At 43.7% G+C, this 19,729-nt stretch overlaps 1 protein-coding gene across 4 annotated transcripts; it reads left to right on the forward strand.

Annotated features, from left to right (window-relative positions):
• Positions 1 to 1,697: 1,697 nt before the first annotated feature.
• On the forward strand, positions 1,698 to 19,611 carry PFKFB1 (6-phosphofructo-2-kinase/fructose-2,6-biphosphatase 1). 4 transcript variants are annotated; one of them, XM_072991375.2, is made up of 15 exons: positions 1,704 to 1,902; positions 6,699 to 6,824; positions 6,925 to 7,021; positions 11,794 to 11,860; positions 11,960 to 12,034; positions 12,438 to 12,494; positions 13,006 to 13,127; positions 14,196 to 14,403; positions 15,470 to 15,616; positions 15,883 to 15,987; positions 16,203 to 16,332; positions 17,274 to 17,336; positions 18,011 to 18,075; positions 18,380 to 18,517; positions 19,507 to 19,611. In XM_072991375.2, the coding sequence occupies exons 1-15, from the start codon at positions 1,875 to 1,877 to the stop codon at positions 19,564 to 19,566; spliced, it is 1,488 nt and encodes a 495-aa protein (XP_072847476.2). In that variant the 5' UTR covers positions 1,704 to 1,874; the 3' UTR covers positions 19,567 to 19,611. The 4 variants fall into 4 exon arrangements, with proteins under 4 accessions (XP_072847478.2, XP_072847476.2, XP_072847477.2 ...); XM_072991374.2 differs by lacking the exon at positions 1,704 to 1,902 and adding an exon at positions 4,942 to 6,034; XM_072991377.2 differs by lacking the exon at positions 18,380 to 18,517 and having other exon boundaries at positions 1,698 to 1,902.
• Positions 19,612 to 19,729: the final 118 nt, after the last annotated feature.

Consider the following 19,729-nt stretch of genomic DNA (forward strand, 5'->3'; position numbering starts at 1 on the left):
TGCACATCTATGTTCAAAAAAATAACATGATGGCGAGATCGACTTGACTATGTACTACGGAGGCTGTGATTAAAAGGCCAAGGGCCTGGTGTTCAGACTTGCTGCCTACCTATTTTGTCCTCAAAGAAAGGTCTCTGTCATATCCTAGGAAAATGCAGACGTTTACACTGATGGGTGACTGGGTCTTCAACCCTTTGCATGGTACAGCAGAACCTGCATCTCCCCGATCCTATTATAATACTAAGCCAAATATTTATGCACACTCATTTTATACCAATTTGGCTGTTTTGTAAAAGTATTAACTGAATATGGAGTTCGGAGTTTATTTTTTGTCAACAAGTTATCAGTGCTTTAGTTAGTACATGAGGCTAAGTTTCACTTTCAGTGTCCTGTTCAACAAACCATTGTCTCTGTGTCCCACACTTGGCCAATATGACAAGTCTCACTCTTATGTCTGAGGAAGGGGACTTAATCCGAAAAGGCTAACATTATAGTATACCATTTGGTCTTTAAGGTGCCAAAATACTCTCTCTGGCCTGATTTTTGTTGTTGCTTAATCGTTAAGCCGCGGCTGAGTCTTCATGACCCCATGGACCAGAGCACGCCAGGCCATCCTGTCTTTCACTGCCTCCTGGAGTTGGGTCAATTTCATGTTGATCGTTTCAATGACACTGGCCAACCATCTCATCCTCTGCCGTCCCCTTCTCCAACATTTAGATGTGTCATAGAATGGCATTTGTCAGATCCTCCAACATTTGCTTGCAAGCATATGCAGAAAGCCAGGGTGAATGAAATGGGTGCAGTGGTACTGGAGAAAAGCTCACCGCTCTCTCCCTGATCAAATTACTCCCTCCCCACAGAAATTGTTGAGAGAAAAACAGGGCTACTCCCAAACTATAGGGAAGACTGGCACTATGAATTGAGATTCATTATGTAGATAGGCCACCTTTTATTCCTTAATTTTTTAAAAACAAATGCAAGAAAGGTGAAAGAAATGAAATGAAAACATGGATGAATGAAAGATGGTGACATCTGGACTACCAGTACCATCAATCAAGGAGGAAGCAGATGGTTGTACTGGCATTCTCATTAAGCACCCTTATTCAAGTTTTCTCTCTCTCTTCAGATGGGCTAAAAAGAATCATGTTAAAGCAGGCGGGATTCCAGCTGGAAAAAAAGTTATATGTGTAAGGAGTGGGACAGCTTAGCCCATTTCTCCCATGATCCTGTTTATGCCAATGCAACCCACCCCCACTGCATTTCAGATTTTTAAAAATCCACCAAGAAATACAATCATGCTTCTTCTATGCCATGTCCAGTTTGACCCTAATGCTCACTTCTGAAAAATAAATGACGTTTGGCCACTGCTACAAGGGGCACCAGCTCTGAAGATAAACTAAGCCAACTAAAATCAAAGGTTGGAAAAGTTACTTTTTGGACTACCATTCCCAGAATCCCTAAGCTCATAATGGGATTCCAAAGCCAGAAATCTCAAAGGCACTTTCCCAAGGTCAACTTTGAAAAGCTGCTCTTTTTTTCCCAGGGATGTTTAAGTTTAGACTGGCAGGCACCTGCAGCCCCCTGCACTTTTGAGCCAGCCAGCAAGACCTTCCTGCCTTCTTTCTTTAAGCCAGCACCTCCTTCTGCTCCTTTCTCCAGCTGCAGGGATAATATTAGTGCTGACCTTTCTGGGACAGCCACGTGGCTCCTTTTGGAAAGACTCCCTGGATTGTTTTGCCTCTAACTCAGCAGCTGCCTTGAATGACACCCCAGCAGGCAACATGACCCCAAGGAAAGCCCTCCTCTCCATAGTGACACTGCAGATCCCCCCCCCCATGCTATGACTTCTAACAAACAGGGGAGGCTGAGCAGCAATGGAGGAAAAGCCAGTCAAAATCCCAGGTAGGGGGCATTCCCAAGTGGGCAGCAGTTGGGCTGATAGCTAGTAATCTAGGGGGAAATATAATGGGGAGGGCGGGTAGAATCAGTTTAAGAATGGACAAAATGTTCTCTTCCCAGGACTAGCACTACCACGAGGAAAGATGAGGCAGGTGCTTCATGATCTGAGGTATTACGAAAGGGCAGCACATTGTTAGTTGTTTTATTATTACTATATTTTTACTGCCAGGTGTATGGAGAGCGTCTTCTGGGATTTCATGCCTTCATGTGATAAATAACACATCTAGCTTTGGGTACGATGCAACTTGAATAAGATGTGTGGGTGCCATTTGCTGTTCTGTCTCAAGCGGCATAGTGCCATGGTCAGACCTTCCCATGATAGTATTCTGTACAGTAGGACCACCTATCTGCGGGATCACTATCCCTTATCCATGTCCTGAAAATATAAAATAAAAAACAGGATGTGCTTACCAGAACTGTCCACTGAAGGGCACCAGAGACCATGCAATTTGTTCAATACAGTACTTCCACATTTTCAGCATCCACGGAGGGGGGGCTGTCTTGGAACCAATTTCCTCCAGATACCATGGTCCTACTGTATTGCTGAAAGGACCCACAGACAGAGGTCTGATTCTCTCCATCCCTAATGTGAAAAGGTATGGAAAGCCTGACAAGAGATCTCTACTGCCCTGACACAGGCTCTTTATCTGTCTCTCTTCCGTCCTAGCTATTATCTCCCATCAAAACTCTCAACATTTGTCCTTTCGATAACTGAAGTGTGTTGGATTTCTTGGTTGAGCACACTAGCAAGGGGATAGCAAGCTGAAGAGAGCTGAGGGAGCATGGTTTGCTGGAATGCTGCAGACATAGGCTGTGGATGTGCACCGTATTTGCTAAGTTGTGCTGCACAATACATGATTTTGCTTTAAATGCCTCAACTTGAAATGGCTGTCCCTCCGTTGAACCAAAAGGGTTAATACACTGTAGAGAGTAAATACTAATCTGTTGCTAACATGATGGCCACCCCAAGATATTTGGTTGCCTAAGGCAGAGTAACAGCCCCTCTTTCACCACCTCAGCCAAAGTGCACGGAACACAAAGCCTACCAACTTGTATCTGGCACCTGAGGAAGAAAACATCGCACAAACCCCTTTCTTGGCAGTAAAAATATAGTAACAGCAGATTTAATAGTTAGCTATTTGTTGCCTTTTTATGACACTGCACATTTCTTGACAAAAATGAATGCCATCCTTTGTCCAAGGGTAGAAAGGGCCTTGATCTGTAGGACCATAACATGTGCAAATGTTGATTGATATTTATTGGATTGTTTAGCAGGCTCACTGTCATAGGTTCAGACTGAATGATGACATATTTTTTAAATTCATACTAAAAATCCTTTAAATACAACCACTTCATCTTACCAAAGTCCGCAAAAAAACCCTGCACTGTTAACATCACTCTCTGATCTGTAGTCACTCTAGTGACAGTGGACTTTCATTTTGCTTATTGAAGGTTCTTTTAAGTGAAATAATTCCAGAGCTACAAAAATTTGTTTTTGTTGTTACCGGCATATTTACTGCCTCATAGTGAACAGGCCTCTCTGAGCAGTGTGGAAACAACAACAATTAAACATATAGACAAAGGGCCTTTTCGGCAGCTGCCCCCAGACTATGGAATGCCCTCCCGACTGAGATTTGTCTGGCGCCGACACTGATGACATTTCGGCGCCAGGTCAAAACCTTCCTGTTCCAGAAGGCTTTTAACTGAAATAATATTAGCTGTGGGTCCGATGGCAATTTTATATATATTTTAATTGTATTTTAATTGCTACATAACTTTATTGTATTTTAAATGCTGTAAGCCGCCCAGAGACCTTTGGGTAGTGTGGGCGGCATATAAATTTAATAAATAATAATAATAATAATAATATTAATATTCAACCAATAAACAAAAAGTTTATAATAAGGAAACAAGTGGCACAATATCCTCTGCTGAAATGAAGATACTTAAGTTCCATGTTGGATGGGAGATTCTGGAAGTTATAGGCAAATTAAAATAACAGCTATTTTTCTAAGCCTTGCACAATGGATATTGTTTTCCTTTCTGAGTAGACAGTATATTAGTGATCAAACATGTCCAACAATAAATTCTGGACAGCCTCAGCTCTTCCACTCAGACTGGTGCAGAATAATTTCCCGGGCCTTCTGCCGGTTGCCTGTTCTATGAGACTTTCTGCCCAGATCTTGTCCCGGGCTCAAAAACTGGCCTTTACACCAACTATTTTGAAATAGTCTTAAAGCTGTCAAAAGAAGAAAGAGAAACCCAGCATTGCAAAAGTTTTAAAAGTTTATTGTTTTATTGGGGACTTTTTCTGAAGGGGTGGTCTGGAAATTTTTTGCAAACTAATTTTGCAGAAGTTAATTATTAACGAGCTCCTATAAGATGATTTGCTTTGATCTCATTTCTCAGCCCTTGCAGAGCTTTATCTTCATTACTGTTGCTTTATGAAAGAGCGGGAACACAATTTTATGAAGTCAATTAGATCACAAATATTGCAGTTTCAAGCCTTTTAGCATCTCATTTATTTATTAGTTAAATGCATGTCTTGCTTGTCTTTTGAAGCCCTTTCAAATCCTAGATTCTAATCAATATATTGCATGTGCCCGATGTCCATTGTCAACATGGAAACATACAGTAGTTTCTTAAGATGGACTCTGAGAAACCACTACATACTGAGCATTCCCTACAGTGCCCCCTGGTGTCAGACTCCAGCACTAGCCCGTCTCTTGACTAATAATCCTGGCAGGTGAACCAGAATCCCCAGTCAACCCCATCAAGAATAAGTAGAAACATTTCATTTTGTCCCATGATCTGGCACTTTGGCGTGGGTCCATCTTATATGCAGACCTGGACAGAGTGTCCTGGTTGGTATGTGTGATGCTGCTTCTAATACTGCCTCAAGGTCATTGCCCCTTCTCCCTGTACTTGATCCTAGCAACACATGCGCTTGTATCTCACAAAGCCAAGAAAAAAGCTGATATTTCTGAGTTCTCACCAGGAAGTTATTCCTGACCTATGGTGGTCATTTTTCCCGTGAAGAAGACATAGCAAAGATGGGCTGTTTAGCGCTGCTGTGATGACACTGCATGGAAGTTCATTTTTTTAAAATGTTAAGTTTCTAGTCCCAATAGTTGCAAAGTAAAATAGGCTAGTGTCTTTTTACTATAAAGCCAGAAAAATGAGAAATATTTTACTTCATAGGTAGAGAAAATGGGATTTCTTTCCTTAACATAACTATAGCAATTCCTGGACAATCTCCTGCCCTGATACAGTATCCGGATTAATTTTAAAAGCATTTGGACTTGAAGTTTGCAAAGCAAAACCCTAAAAGCAATTGCAGTTACATCACAAAGGCAAAAGGAATTAAACTTTTAAAAACTATGTAGTTATTAATTAAAGTAACTATGTCACACACTTTATCAAAACCTTTCAAGGAAGAGCACAGACAACAGGTAAATTTAAACAATTTAAAATTATACAATAACAATTTAAAAAGTATGTACTACATTAGAAGCCTACAATATAGACAGGAGGAGATCCCTGAGCCTAAACTGCTGCTTGTTGTATTACTATCATAACGGAACTTTGTTATGCCTTAATTACTAATTAGAAAAGGAATAAATTAGAAGTAACTCACTTTTGTACCTAGTTACTTCTAAGCTCTGCCTTTCACATAGTCTCAAGACCAGGAAAGCAGGGAGAAAGCAGGGGAATTTCCATTTCTAAGAGATATGGCTACCTATGCTGGCAACCACAGGGGATAGGCAGGGGCACTTTCTCTCCTGAATAAGCAAAGGAAGCTGGGGCAGACATTATCTGCGAGTTATCTGTAATGTACACAGAGGTGGGAGTTCAATGGCCACACTGTCCCACGCTGAACCTCGCTTACTTGCATGCACAAACACATGACACACCATAATCCGGAGCCTCCTCCAGGAAGAGCCAGACAGTCCAGTTTCGCAGAAGAGGAAGGCAGGAGGCAGGATGTCTGGAGAGTTTGGGGAGCTCACTCAGACTCCCCTACAGAAAGTATGGATTCCCCGCACCAGCAAGCGCCTGCAGCAACGGAGGGGATGTGAGTGTCAGTTCTGCTCAAGACGGGGTCTCTTTCTCCCTGAGGAAAGCTAGGGTTGGGGCTTTTTACAGCATCAGGCCTGAGCAGGGCTTGAACAAAACCTACTGAGGCTCTAAGTCATGTCCACTTTAAGAGGCCTCATAGATTTATCAAAACATTAACCTTCGTTTGCTTTTAATTTTTAGAGGGACATCACAATCTGAGGCCTTCATCTGTACAGTACTTTACTTAGATAGTGTAAATGTGGCACTGGGCCAGAGGGACCGCCTTCCTCTGGGAATAATGTTTTGGTTTAAAGGAACCATCAATGCAATCCTGTGTGCAGGCCATTAATTCACATGCTTAGTCTGTGACCCAGTTCCACTGACATTGTGGGGAAAGATACCAGATCATTATTTCCCAAGTAGTCTTCTGAGTAATTGCAGGATGGAGGCTAGGAAGATAACACCTAGCTTTGTCGCAAGATCTCCCGGTGCTCTGTTCCCACCCATCCCTCAAAAGCTATGCCACTAAAGCAGGGGAAAGGTGAGATGACCAAAGCAGGGCACAGGTTCACCCTCCACTTCTGCCTGCCTTCAAGGTTTTGATGGGTACCCTCCGGTCTTAGAACCTTTCTTCCCCTGAATAAGGAACAGCATCTGTTGATCTTTTTGCCTCTCAATAGCTTCTGTGCCACAGTTCACCAATTCACCGACCATGGTGATCATGGTGGGGTTGCCAGCTCGTGGGAAAACATACATCTCTAAAAAGCTCACCCGCTACCTCAACTGGATTGGGATCCCCACTAAAGGTAAGGTGGCAGAGGGGGAGCCTTGAGTGGCGATGAGGTGGGGAATCTTTTGAGGAAACTCCCTGAAAATCCCGGGCCATCCTTGTCTTCATCTCCCCAGTGTTCAATGTTGGGCAATATCGCCGTGAAGCTGTCCAGACCTACAAGAATTACGAGTTTTTCAGACCTGACAACGAGGAGGCCATGCGGATCAGGAGGTGAGACACTTTCCGAGAATGGACAAGTACATAGGAGAAACTGAAAGTACCACCGTCCAGTGGGGAAAGATACCTATGCAAGAGATGAGCTCCGAAAGCATATGTGGTGTGGTGCAAAGGAAGGGCAAAAAGTAGAATTTGATTTATTAATATATCTTGGAGTAATTTGCATCATCCTGGCGAGGATTTCTCACTCCCGATTATTTTAAAAATAGCCGCACTAAGGTCACTTGCCTCTTCTCACAATTTTAAAGCTGAAATGAATTACTGAAATGGATTAATACAGAGTGAATCTTTGGGCAGAGGAATTGTGAGATCTATTTGATTCTGGTATTCAGAACAACAACAAGCCTGGAATTCCTTGATTGTAAGTGTGTATCTTTCATTTATATCAGATTCTGGGTGGTGGATCTTAAATAACACTTCCAGTCTTCCTAACCATATAATAGCATATAAAATATCGGACTAGAAAAGATGTGGGTGTAAATTCCCCTTTCTACTGCAAATGTCACTGGTTGACTCCATGCAATCTGTCACCTTCACCCAGATTTTTCTCTTTCTTAAATGTTTGTTGGAGGGAACCCTTATGTACCCTAAAGCCTTTGGGCAGTCACTCAGTGGTACCACATGTGCTTTTCATGGAAAAAGCCCCAGGTTCAGTCTTTGGCAATTCTCAGCAGGCCTGGTAAAAAGCTCTCCCTGGGGAGCTTCTACCAATTAGTGTAGAGACCAATGGTTCCCAGCCTTCGGTCCCCAGATATTCTTGGACTAAACCTCCCAGAAGCCTTCACCACTAGATGTGATGGCCAGGATTTTTGGGAGTTGTAGTCCAAGAACATCTGGGGACACAAGGTTGCGAACCACTGGCATAGATTTGTTGTTTAGTTAAGAGGATCAGTGATATAACTCAGTATAAGGCATCTTCCTGTGTTCCCATGAGAAAAGGCAGGATACATCATCTAATATGCAAAAACTAAGATTTTAATCAAAAAGTCTTGTCTGACTGAATTTGCTCCCTAGAAATATGAAAATTCAGATTTTCTTTAAAGTCATAAGACCATGTCCAGCATGGGAAACCCTTGAGGTAGATACTGTTGTTGGTTCCAGAGCAGCTACAGTTCAGATTACTCAGTTTTGAAGATTTTTGTTCTGCTTGGGAAAGATTTGTCTTCTTTGTGGGAGATGGGACGTGACCTCTTCCAGGTTTTGCATCCAGGAAGGTTGCCATAGGACAAGCATGGAACCCACATGTTAGATAAAGATGTGTCACAATTGCCCATTCTAGTGTTTTGCTGCACACAGATAACAGCAAGATACACATGTATGCAATCAGTCCTTGTGAACAACTGCATGCATGTTTGTCATTTTTCTTACCCCAAAAGTCATTTTATTCTTTTAACTCGTGTAAATACCATTTCTATCAAGGTGGTCCAGGTATTTGTGCAGAAAGGTCATGTAGTCTGCTTACCTACATGTACTGTAGTTTATTTGCAGCATGCACAATCCTATGCCTTTGTACTCACTAGTAAGAGATGCTGAATTCAGCCGACTTTGGTTCTAAGTAAATGTGCCTAAGACTGCAGCCATATTCTCTTAAACCAACCCCGTCCCTCAACCATTCCAAACCTATAGGAGATCCCTTTAATGCTTAAAAGCAGGCAAACTAAGCATTAATTTTAAATCTCAAAATTATGATAATTGTACAGTAGTTCCATCACTGCCATCAGAAAAAAAATGTGAAATAATTATTTTGGCCCTTCTTTCTGCTTGAGCATAAAGATCAAGGCTATCCACAGAGGTGTGGGGGAAGGGAAATGAGGCAGCATAGTGTTTTGTACACACAGCACATGCTGCAACAACACACCTTTATGTATTATGTCTCTGTGTTTGCGCACATATTTTGATCTTTCATCATCCCATTCAATGACATCTGGAGCCCTCCTCCAAATACTGGGAGGAAAATTCCAAGAATTTGGAATTTGGCAGGATGATTGTGAAACAGAAGAGGTAATATGCATTACAATCAGCATTTATTTATATAAGAGATATTAGGTGAAAAAAAAGGAGAGGGAAAAATCAGGGTAAACAAATGTATCAGGGGTGTGTGTGTGCACGCGCGCTCACGCGCGCGTGTGCATTTGGTATTATCACGCTTGCCAAAACACTGTCAGTTTTGCCAGACTAGTCAAGAAAAGTGTCACCATGTTCAATAATGGTTTCCTTCATCATGGAAATATTGTAAAACATGTTATAGTGAGCAGCAGAGGGATCTCCATGAAGTACATTTGGCAGAGTGGGGGTAGAGAAAGTATGGCTCCCCATGATCAGGGTTAAGGTATTTAGAGAAGCCTAGACTGTTCATTTAATTTTTCTCATTGTCATCAGCTACTTTTTAGAAAAACAGCTAATATAACAAAACTTTTCGTGTCTCTAGAATTTTTAGTGATACAGTACAAATATTATTTGGGGATCACATGTTTTATGTTGGGGTAACGTGGTAATTTAACAAAACAGACTTAGCTAGATATATACTGTATGGCTGTATGAGTTCAGTACATTTGTTACTTGTCATCAAGACTTATGGTGACCCTATAAATTACATTCATATAAATACAGAATATTTATTACAGAAGAGGGCCAGCAGCCTTCTAAGCTAAAGCCCATGGCTGTGAGGAAAGAAGGCCTCACAAGGGTGTATTTACAATGGTTCTCAAATGCGTTGGCTATTCTTCAGGCTGGCTTTTATCCTCAGCCACTAATACCTGTACTTTTAATATAATACTTTCTTGTGTCTTTTTTCCCTCCCTCATCCCTGAGCTATTCTGTTTTGAAAGAAAGAAATATTGGCCGTGTCTGCTTCTGATGCTTTCAATGTGCCTTAGTTTTCCAGCCATTTAGTGGATTAAAAGAGCCTTATTCACTATCAGAATTTGTGGCCACCTATAAAATGTGCAGTCCAGCTTCCTACACATGTGTACTTTATGCATTTGTTTCACACAGATGGCTTTAAAGAACTTCTCTGCCTGTTTCTTGCTTGCAATGGGCCAAAGGAGATGAAAATAATGTTTATTTAATTCCAAACGTTTGCACTGCTATTCAAACAAAGAGGACTTATTTCTGCTTTGGTTTATGCTTGGCCTTAATAAAAGGTGAACTAGATTCTACTGGGACAGCTAATGTGATATAATGATTACAGTACTGGACTGGGATTTGAAGTCCCCTTGCAAGCATAAAAGTCACAAGGTCACCTTCAGCCTGACCTACCTCACTCCTGTGAAGAAAAGTGGGGAAAACAGCCATGCACCCTCCCCCATACTGACTGGAAGAAAAAGCACATGAAAACTAATAATAATTTTTAAAGTGTAGAGTGTGTATTATATCATTATAACTCAGTAAAATCTCTTAAAAATCCCAGGTCCATCTGTCCTCGTACCACTTCTGTACGTAGCAGATTACCACAGGGTTGGATCATAGATGTGACACTGCCTTTACTCTTGGCCATCAAGGCTTCAAGCTGCTGTTAAAATTCAAAGCCTGAAGAAAGCCACGGCCAAAAGTTTATTAGCCAGCTTTGATAGTGTGGTTTTCTACCCTCTCACCCTATGTCACCACTCTCCCGAGTCATCTTTTTAAAGGATGTTTTTTAACCTCAGAGGGAAAGGTATAGCAATGACCTTCTCACACAACACTGAAGCTGTTGTCTAGACCTACTGCAGGTGCATAAAGCAGCAGCAAGGAGGGGGGGGACTAAAAACTCACTAAACTGAAACGCTAAAAGGCCAGGTGGAAAAACAAGGCTCCTTGCTGAATCTTCGGGTGGCAGGCATAATAACAGTGGCACCAAGAAAGGAAAGACATAAGGAAGGAGCAGTGAGGCCTGTGGGTTCAGTATTGGGTCGGCCTTGATGCCTGACCCTGCTGATGTTTTATCTCTCGGGTACTGAGTACCTGAGGTCTCACAGTATGTGGCCTTTGTTGTCGTGGGGGATGTAGTTGACTGGGCCAGCATGATCGTTCTGCCTAATGACTTGAAGTAGCAGAGAAGATAATTTGCATCTTTCCAGACATTCAACACAGATCTGCTGGTTCTTCCCCTTTGCTGGAAGACAGGGATGTGTGCTGCCACAAAACTCTGACATGTCAGAAAGGGAGCTTCATCTTGTCCTCGTCCTCAGGCAGTCAGTTGAGAAACCAAGGTCCTGGTTCCCATGCCTTAGGCTGGATACACCTGACACAGCTAGGCAAAGAGACCTTTGCTTTGATATTTCTATCTAATATATTTCAAGGGAATGTCTTTCCACACATAGAAGGAGAAGTTATGTACATTGGCCAGTATTCTACTGCTAGCCCCAACCAAGAGGAGGCACAATGAAACAACTATTGAACACTGGTGTGAATCCCATTAGGTCAACAGGTCTACGTTGGCAGGACTAACAATAGAAACCCAGTATAATAAAGTCAGTCATGTCTGACTGGTTGACCAGGAAGGTTCTGCATTTACAGCAGCACCTTACCCAGCCCCAATTTTTCGGTCATAAGGCTGATGGAGACAGTGTAAGTAAAGCCCTGCAAACTCCCCAAAACAGCATCCCCATCCTGACAAGCATCACCGTACACTGTATGTTGGGTTAGACTCCCAGCACCTCCAGACCGCACAGCACTTGCCATGTTGTTTGGCGTTGGCCCTAAAGTGGTTTATTAAATCTAAATGCTGGTATTACTACCTGAACCTGGCAATGAATTCTATAACCTCTCCTTGTATTCTCCAACAGACAGTGCGCCCTTGCAGCTCTTCGGGATGTTCGAACCTATCTGAGCATGGAAGAGGGTCAGGTTGCGGTAAGAGGACAAAGGCCCACAGAGGGGTCCTATACAGTATTATCACTCCGCTTCAGATGGCACTTCAGTTCAGCTGTCCGCCTCTCATCTTTTGCCTAGGTTTTCGATGCCACAAACACGACGCGGGAACGGCGTGCCCTCATCCTTCAGTTTGCCAAGGAAAATGGCTACAAAGTAAGCAACAGCATAGCGTCTCTGTTATAATTCAAATTTCAAAACCCGGCCCAACCAGAGATAACCCTTGCAACTCCTTTGTCTGAGAAATCAGACTGGCAAAAGAAGAGTGTGCAGGTGAACTGAAGACCATTCGCAAAACAAAGCTAGCTAAGGAATTAAGTAAGACCTGCTTGTTTTGCCTAACTTCGTTCACTCTCCTTTCCCGCTTTCAACTTTTTCCTTAGGGAAGCAAACAGCAGAGAGTAAAGAGGCAGAATCCTAATCTGTATCCCAGCAAATACTGGTGCTCTTATGGATGCCGCTGTAGGACGTATTATTTTCAGTCCCAGTAACTATTTCGTTGGGGGTTGGTTGTCTACTTGATTTCATCCTAACATGACACACTGCTTTGTTGCTACAGGTTTTCTTCATTGAATCCATCTGCGATGACCCAGATATCATCCAGGAGAATATCAAGGTAAAGCCTTTCTTCTCTTTCCCACAGATCAAGATTCTTGACCATGCTTCCTTTCAAGAGAAGTGTCAGAAATCTATCCGATCTGGAAACCATGGACTTTAACCTGAAAACCCCTCCCTCTGATCCCAGATTGGGGCATGAAGGAAATAGGCTTCTTGTAGCCACAGTTGAGAAAAACGTATTTTTCATTTTGGACCATAGCTCCCAGAATCCCCAGTCAGTAAAGGATTCCAGGAATTATAGTCCAAATAGTTAGATGTTCCAAGTTCTGGCTGCATTTTCTTTGGTATCCAGAGAAATGTTCTTTGCCCAGGATCAGGATGCCAAGTCATTCAGACACATTGCATGTTTCAAGGGTGATCTCAGAAGCAGACTAAATGCTGGTTAGCTCTATTGTGCTTAAAGTACAGCATTCAAGATGTCGACCTTATTCATTCTTTAGCCTGGAAGCTGAACACCCCTCTGATATCCCTAACTCTATTTCTCTCGCGTTATGTGGCTTCACTCGCAGCAAGTGAAGTTAACCAGTCCTGACTATAAGGACTGCAACCGTGATGAAGTGGTGGAGGATTTTCTCAAGAGGATTGAATGTTACCAGCAATCCTATGAGCCACTGGATGATGATTTGGACAGGTAAGGGAAAGGGGAGTTCATCTGCTACTGTTGTATAATAGTTGACTTGCTAAGGAGAGGGCAGGGACATATACAGTATATTCAACATATCAATGTCTTTACACTGAATTTTAACTGACACTGAGTTTAGCCACACAGATATTACAATTTCACCATTTTCCTTCATGAGAAAGGAGTTTCTTACCATCATTACAAAAAGACATCTGAAAACATGATGAGAGTTTTCTTAGCCAAAAAACCCCAAGACGAGGTCATGGTTAAATACAATACTTCTGTCTAGTCCTTTCTTATGGTGCCCATTATATCTATATGGAACTAGCCTAATGCCCATCATATATGGTATATCCTTTCTCACATACCAACTGTCTCAGCCCCATCCCCTCATAGTACCAGCCATGCGGCACACGGAAGTGTATTAGAGGGATTCACTTCTAGACATGACGGACAAAGGGGTACACAAGGGGTACACAGTACCAGCATCACCGTGCTGAATGACAAACAACTTTGAACTGTATGGGTGACTTCTGAGTGGAGAAATTTACTTTGCTCCAGATCAAGGGATGCTTTCTTTACTTCCATTCCCCTCCTTAAGCACCTTCTCCTCCACTCCATCCTAAAGATCCAACATTCAGATAAACCCAGAGTTGGAGCCTGCTGTGGAGACACACACAAACACAAACACACACACACACACACATACACACACAGAGAGAAAACAAAATCCATAAAATGCAAGTGAAGAAAGGGTTAATAAACCCTTTTCCCCACACCAGCTTCTCTATACCAAATCCACCGTCAAATGTGATTATTAGTGCTAGTTTTTTAACGAAGGTATTCGAGCTGCCGTCATCACTGCACATACTAAAACTCAGTATTTGCAAAATGGTTTCTTCAATGCTCATGATGTTTCCCATGTATCATCTGAACAGGTCATATGATGACAGAATTGTGCAAATAGACCCAAAATGTGAAATAAGGTCAAAGAAAGAGTTTGGATTTGGTGGCAGAATGCTCCCTCATCCACCCACCCCTACACTAAAAAAAATCCTGTTCCCCTTTTCCCCACAGCTCCCTATCCTACATCAAGATCTTCAACGTTGGCAGTCGATACTTGGTAAACCGGGTCCAGGACCATGTCCAGAGCCGTACTGTCTATTACTTGATGAATATTCACGTAACGCCCCGGTCCATTTACCTCACCCGGCATGGGGAGAGTGAGCTCAATCTGCAAGGACGCATTGGGGGTGACTCTGGACTGTCTGAGCGTGGCAAACAGGTACAGCATAGGAGAAAAGCCCAAGAACGCAACTTACTGAAAGGAGCACCTGGTCAAAAGTCAGAAAAGTGGATTTTTAACATATAGTATGGATATGCAGTGCCCTCCAATAAGCACCCCACTCCAAGCTAAGCAGGCTGTGATTTATCCTTACTGAGGAGTCCCCCTTTGCCTTTACCAGCCGCATCACAGTACATCAGTAAAGTGCCTTAAGAGGCTGCCCACTCGGCCATAGAAGCAAAAGTCCTTGTCCTGCATTTCCCTTCAGGCTCCCTCCTCAATACATCCTGGTCAAGAGCCAGGTTGGTAGAGGAATCTCCTCTGCCTGAAGCTAGACAGTAGAGCCGGAGAAGCACTAGGAATTCCCACCAGCCTTCTTTTGGTGCCGGTGAGGAGGGCAGTGCTGGTTCTTGTTTCAGCTTCCAGAAATCAACCTGCAAGTGTTGGACTGGTTATCAACGGCCAGTGACAGCTCCAGGCTGGTATGTGAGGTCTGAGGATCATGTGACAAGGGGAATGAGACCTTGCTTCTTCCTCGAGGTACTTGGATGTCTCTCCTCCTCCTCTAACAGAGAGGAGGAGGAGAGACCTCAAAGGAAAATGTAGACACTCAGGAGAAAGCTTGCCATGTATATTCTCCACTGAAACTTTCCCCAGACTGCTGTCCAGGAAGGTCAGAACTCTGTACCTCCCTTTTTGACAAACTGCAGGAGAAAGGGATGCTCAATGTCTTGCCCCCTGGTGTGCAGGAGATAGTTTTTCCAGCATCTTCCAAATCTTCACAATGTCTTAGACTTGTTCAACAGAGGCTTAATAGGAGAGTGAGCCAGTCCACCTAGGAACTCATATAGGTCCATAACCAATGGACGTTTATACTTTGAGCTAGTTATGAAGCACCTAAAGGTTCCCACAGTAGCTTTTTTTTTCTTTCCAGTAGTTCCTTTGAAGGGGGAACAGCTCCATCCTTGATCTGGAGTCAATATACACAATCCCTTTGGTTGCATCATGATGCATCCCTCAATGGTTTCTCTACTTTCTGTTCTCTTTCACTCTTTCTGCCTGGCAGTACGCCTGTGCTTTGGCCAGCTTCATACGTTCCCAGTTCATCTGTGACCTCAAGGTATGGACGAGCCACATGAAACGCACCATAGAGACAGCAGAAGCACTGCATGTGCCCTACGAGCAATGGAAAGCGCTGAACGAGATAGACGCGGTGAGAACCATCACCCAATAGTGCTCAGCCCTACTCATCAAAATGGGAGATAGAACTTAAGTAGTCTCACCTCTCTCTCTCTCTCTCTCTTTTCCTAACTTGCTCTGTACTGAGAGCCTTGGCTTCCATTTCTAACATCCCTTCCTCATCCTTCTCTTCCCCAAAGTGATAGAACTGAGTCATCCTACCCTAACATACTCCTTTGAGCAACATACTAGGCCAAAGGTCTGTTTCATGCCCCTCAACTCACTTGTCCTGTTTTTCAGGGTGTGTGTGAGGAGATGACTTACGAAGAGATCCAAGTCTACCATCCCCAAGAATTTGCCCTAAGAGACCAAGACAAATATCGGTACCGCTATCCTAAAGGAGAGGTAACAAATGACCAATGATGTGCGATTTGGGGACTGGGCAGACCTAATGCAGGGGGATGGAATTGTGGAGTCTCATAGGCTAATCACAAGATATTTAAACACCAAGTTTGGCTAGGAAGAGAAAGTTCACCACTTCTCAGAGGAGTGACACGCAGAACTTCCCAAACCTGCAGGAAGGGACTCTCTAAAATGTCTTCTTCCTTCTGCCTGTTCAGTCATATGAAGATCTGGTGCAGCGGTTGGAGCCTGTCATAATGGAGCTGGAGAGACAAGAGAACGTGCTGGTGATCTGCCACCAAGCTGTCATGCGCTGCCTCCTTGCCTACTTCCTGGACAAGAGTGCAGGTATCAGAATCTACGGCTCTGCATTTGCAGTCACACATCCTTCTCCCTGTCCAGCTCTGCATTCCAATCTGGATCCTGTACACACAGGAATGCCCATGTTTGGCAGCCAAGTCAGCAGTTTGCACTGGCCTCCCCTGCGTTTATTGGAGGGTGGGATATTCTACAAATATCTCCTTCCCCTTAACATTCATTGCTGCAAAGTAATGGGATTTTGTCTAACAATGTACTCCTCAAAGATACCCACTAGACAGGGCTGGGCAGTGCATAGCACCCCCTACATGTAATCAGAGCTTTGGACTGAAAGCCCCCCCCCATCCCTCCTCCTTGGCTATGCTGGCCAGGGCTGACTGGGAGCCAACATCTGGAAGACCATCCGGAGGCTCCCTAGCCTTGTACTATTTTGACTGCCCAAATGATTTTACTGATCTTTCTTCCCAACGGGTGCATTAATCTATATACACTCAGGAAGGAATTATCTCTTTAATAAATCGTAGAGATGGAGGTATTTATATACGAATCCCCCCCCCGCACAGGTGGCTATAACGAGGGTCCAGCCCCCGGGGTTGGACTGTCCACTCACCCATCCACTGGTGCAGCCGGCTCCACGCTCAACTAGCCACTCCCAGCAGGAGGGAAGATGAGCCTCCCTGCCAGGCTGACGAGTGGGTAGTCGACTGCAAGGTCCGAAGCAATTGGGAGGGAGTGTGGAGCCGCAGCAGCAGAAAGGTGAGTGGATGGTCCAGCCCCAGGGGGTGGTTCAACCCCCAGATGGCTGTACCCTTGTTATGTCCACCTGTGTAATAAGCACTAGCAATGACTGCCATAGTAGCATTCTAGACTCCTTCTAGAAGGGGATGCCTATGGTGGGAAGTGGTGGCGGGTGTTTTTAGATCCCCTGCTTATGTTCCTTTGTCTCACTTTTCCATTCTTTTCCCACCCAGAGGAGTTGCCTTACCTCAAATGTCCACTTCATACTGTTCTCAAGCTCACACCTGTGGCCTACGGTGAGTGTCTCAATCCAGTACAGTAGAACAAGAGACCTCTTCCTCCAAGGAGAGGCATCCGGAGTCATCCACTCAGGAACTGTGATAATGCCATGGCTCCCTAGTATATGCCTGAAAATACCCAGCACCCCACTTATCTATGTCTCCTGTTCAAAACGCTGGTTTCTACACAGTAGAATGCAGTTTCTGGCAGTTTACTCTTCCCTAAGTTTCAGCATATACCTTCCTCCATTTTTACTGCGGGGCATTAAGCACTCATGTAATAATTTAATGATGCTCACACACACACATTATGGACATGTAGGAGACTGGAAGAAGAGAATTTGATCACTTGCTGTGGCTGATAAAATCATCTTACTGATCTCCTTCTCAATTGTTGCATTAACCTGTCTCTATTCAGGAGGGAACCTGTCTTCCTGTTTATTAATAAGTAGTAATAAGCACCCCACCAGCAATAATTGCTGTGGTGGCATTCTAGACTCCTTCTCTAAAGGAAATAGGCAGCTCAATGCCACTCACTCAGTGCCCCACTGGGCATTTCAGACTAGCAGCTTGTTAGATCCCAGCGCTTAGCCTTGAGACAAACATGACCTGTTAAAAGCACAAGTGGAGAGTAAGTGTTTGGGGCTTCCCTCCCGCATTTGGTAACAGCAAGCTTGTCCTTTTGGGAACAGGCTGTGAGGTGGAATCCATCTTCCTGAATATTGAGGCTGTGAATACACACCGGGAACGTCCAAAGGTAAGGAAGATTCCAGCTGTGTTGGACAAGATGTCATGGAATTGTCTGCAGAGGGTCCACTGTAAAGCACACTAGCTATGATGGCACTAGTTCCAGATACTACTGGCATGCTATAAAGCAGCCTCTAGGTGACCTTCTGTTGGATGCTACAGGCTTTGCTTCTCCAAAGTACTCCTAGCAAAGCACATCAGCGCCAACATCACTCAGCTTGTTCACTTTGCTCTGTGGGTGACCCCCAACAGAAATGATGGCCTTGTTCAAGCTCACCTGCATCTCTTCCTCTTATCTCCCCCCACACCCTCAGCATCTTTCCTATAAAGCTAGCCAGGCCCCCTTGTACCGGCACTTCCGCACCGTGCCAATGGCAAGCCCCGAACCAACCAAGCAACCTTGCTGGAAAGATCTGGGGCGCTCCTCTCCCCTTTGCCTGTTTGGCCATCAGGTAAAAACCTCCCTAACTCCAACTGGCTTGTTTACCTAATTCTGTCACTTCTGACCTTAATCGGTTTGTCTTGCTGTGTATCTAAGTCCATTTGCTAACTTAGCTGATAGCTTTGGGAACTACCCAAGTTTTGAATAGACAGGATTTTTCCCACTAGGAGATGAAGTAAAACAAAGGACCAGGCCAGACTGTGCCTGACAACTCATGATATACATGAGAAAGTGACGAGAGAGAGAGAGAGAGAGAGAGAGAGCGCAAAGAGAGAAGAGTATTCAACTCATGATCCAGTGGCTTCATATGAGAATAAGCAATACAGTGGGGTCTTGACTTGAGAACTTAATCCGTATTGGAAGGCGGTTCTCAAGTCAAAAAGTTCTCTAGTCAAATCTGCATTTCCCATAGGAATGCATTGAAAACCATTTGATCCATATCTGCTCTTTTCCGTCCATAGAAACTAATGGGAAGCTGCTATTCCGCCTTCGACCACTAGAGGGGGATATTTTGTTTCTTTTTTTCTTAGGTCAAGAAAGGTTCAGGGAAGGCAGGGAAAATACAGCCCAGGCAGTACCAGGCAGTCTGAAGACTCCCAATCCACTCTCTAAACGCTGGGAGGAGTGAGGAAGCAGACAGGCACCCTTTTCACTGGCCAACAGTTAACCGAAAGTTCAAATTTTGCACTTTCCCTGCCTCCCACGTGGGTTTTTTTCAGTTCTTAACTCAAATCTAAGTACTTAAGTCAAGTCAATATTTTCCTATGAGAGCAGTTCTTAAGTCAAAATGTTCTTAACTCAATTTGTTCTTAAGTCAAGACCCCACTGTAGAACCAAAGTGCCCTGTGGGTTCATCAGACTTTAAAAATCAGCTGTAAATCTAATTCTCTTGCCATCTGACAACACTGATTTGTGGATGGAATATGGTTTTCTCTCTTGTCATATTTCTTCAGGCCGTGTTGGAGTCATCTCAAAACTGTTTTCGTTCTCTTATTGCAGAATGTCGATGTGACGCGAAATCCCGAGGAAGCCCTAAATACAGTACCAGACCATTACTAACCATACTACTTATTAAAAAAATCCTACCTTTCATTCTGCTGTGAAGTTACTAATACTTCTTTATTCCTAGTACAAGCACCGCTCTGCCAAAAATAACCGTGGTATTAGCCAGCCTGCTTCAGGTGGAGGTCTGGAACCCTTGTCTAGACTGTCCACCAAAGAA

Source organism: Pogona vitticeps, chromosome 2, assembly GCF_051106095.1.
Source record: "Pogona vitticeps strain Pit_001003342236 chromosome 2, PviZW2.1, whole genome shotgun sequence".
Classification (NCBI taxonomy): domain Eukaryota; kingdom Metazoa; phylum Chordata; class Lepidosauria; order Squamata; family Agamidae; genus Pogona; species Pogona vitticeps.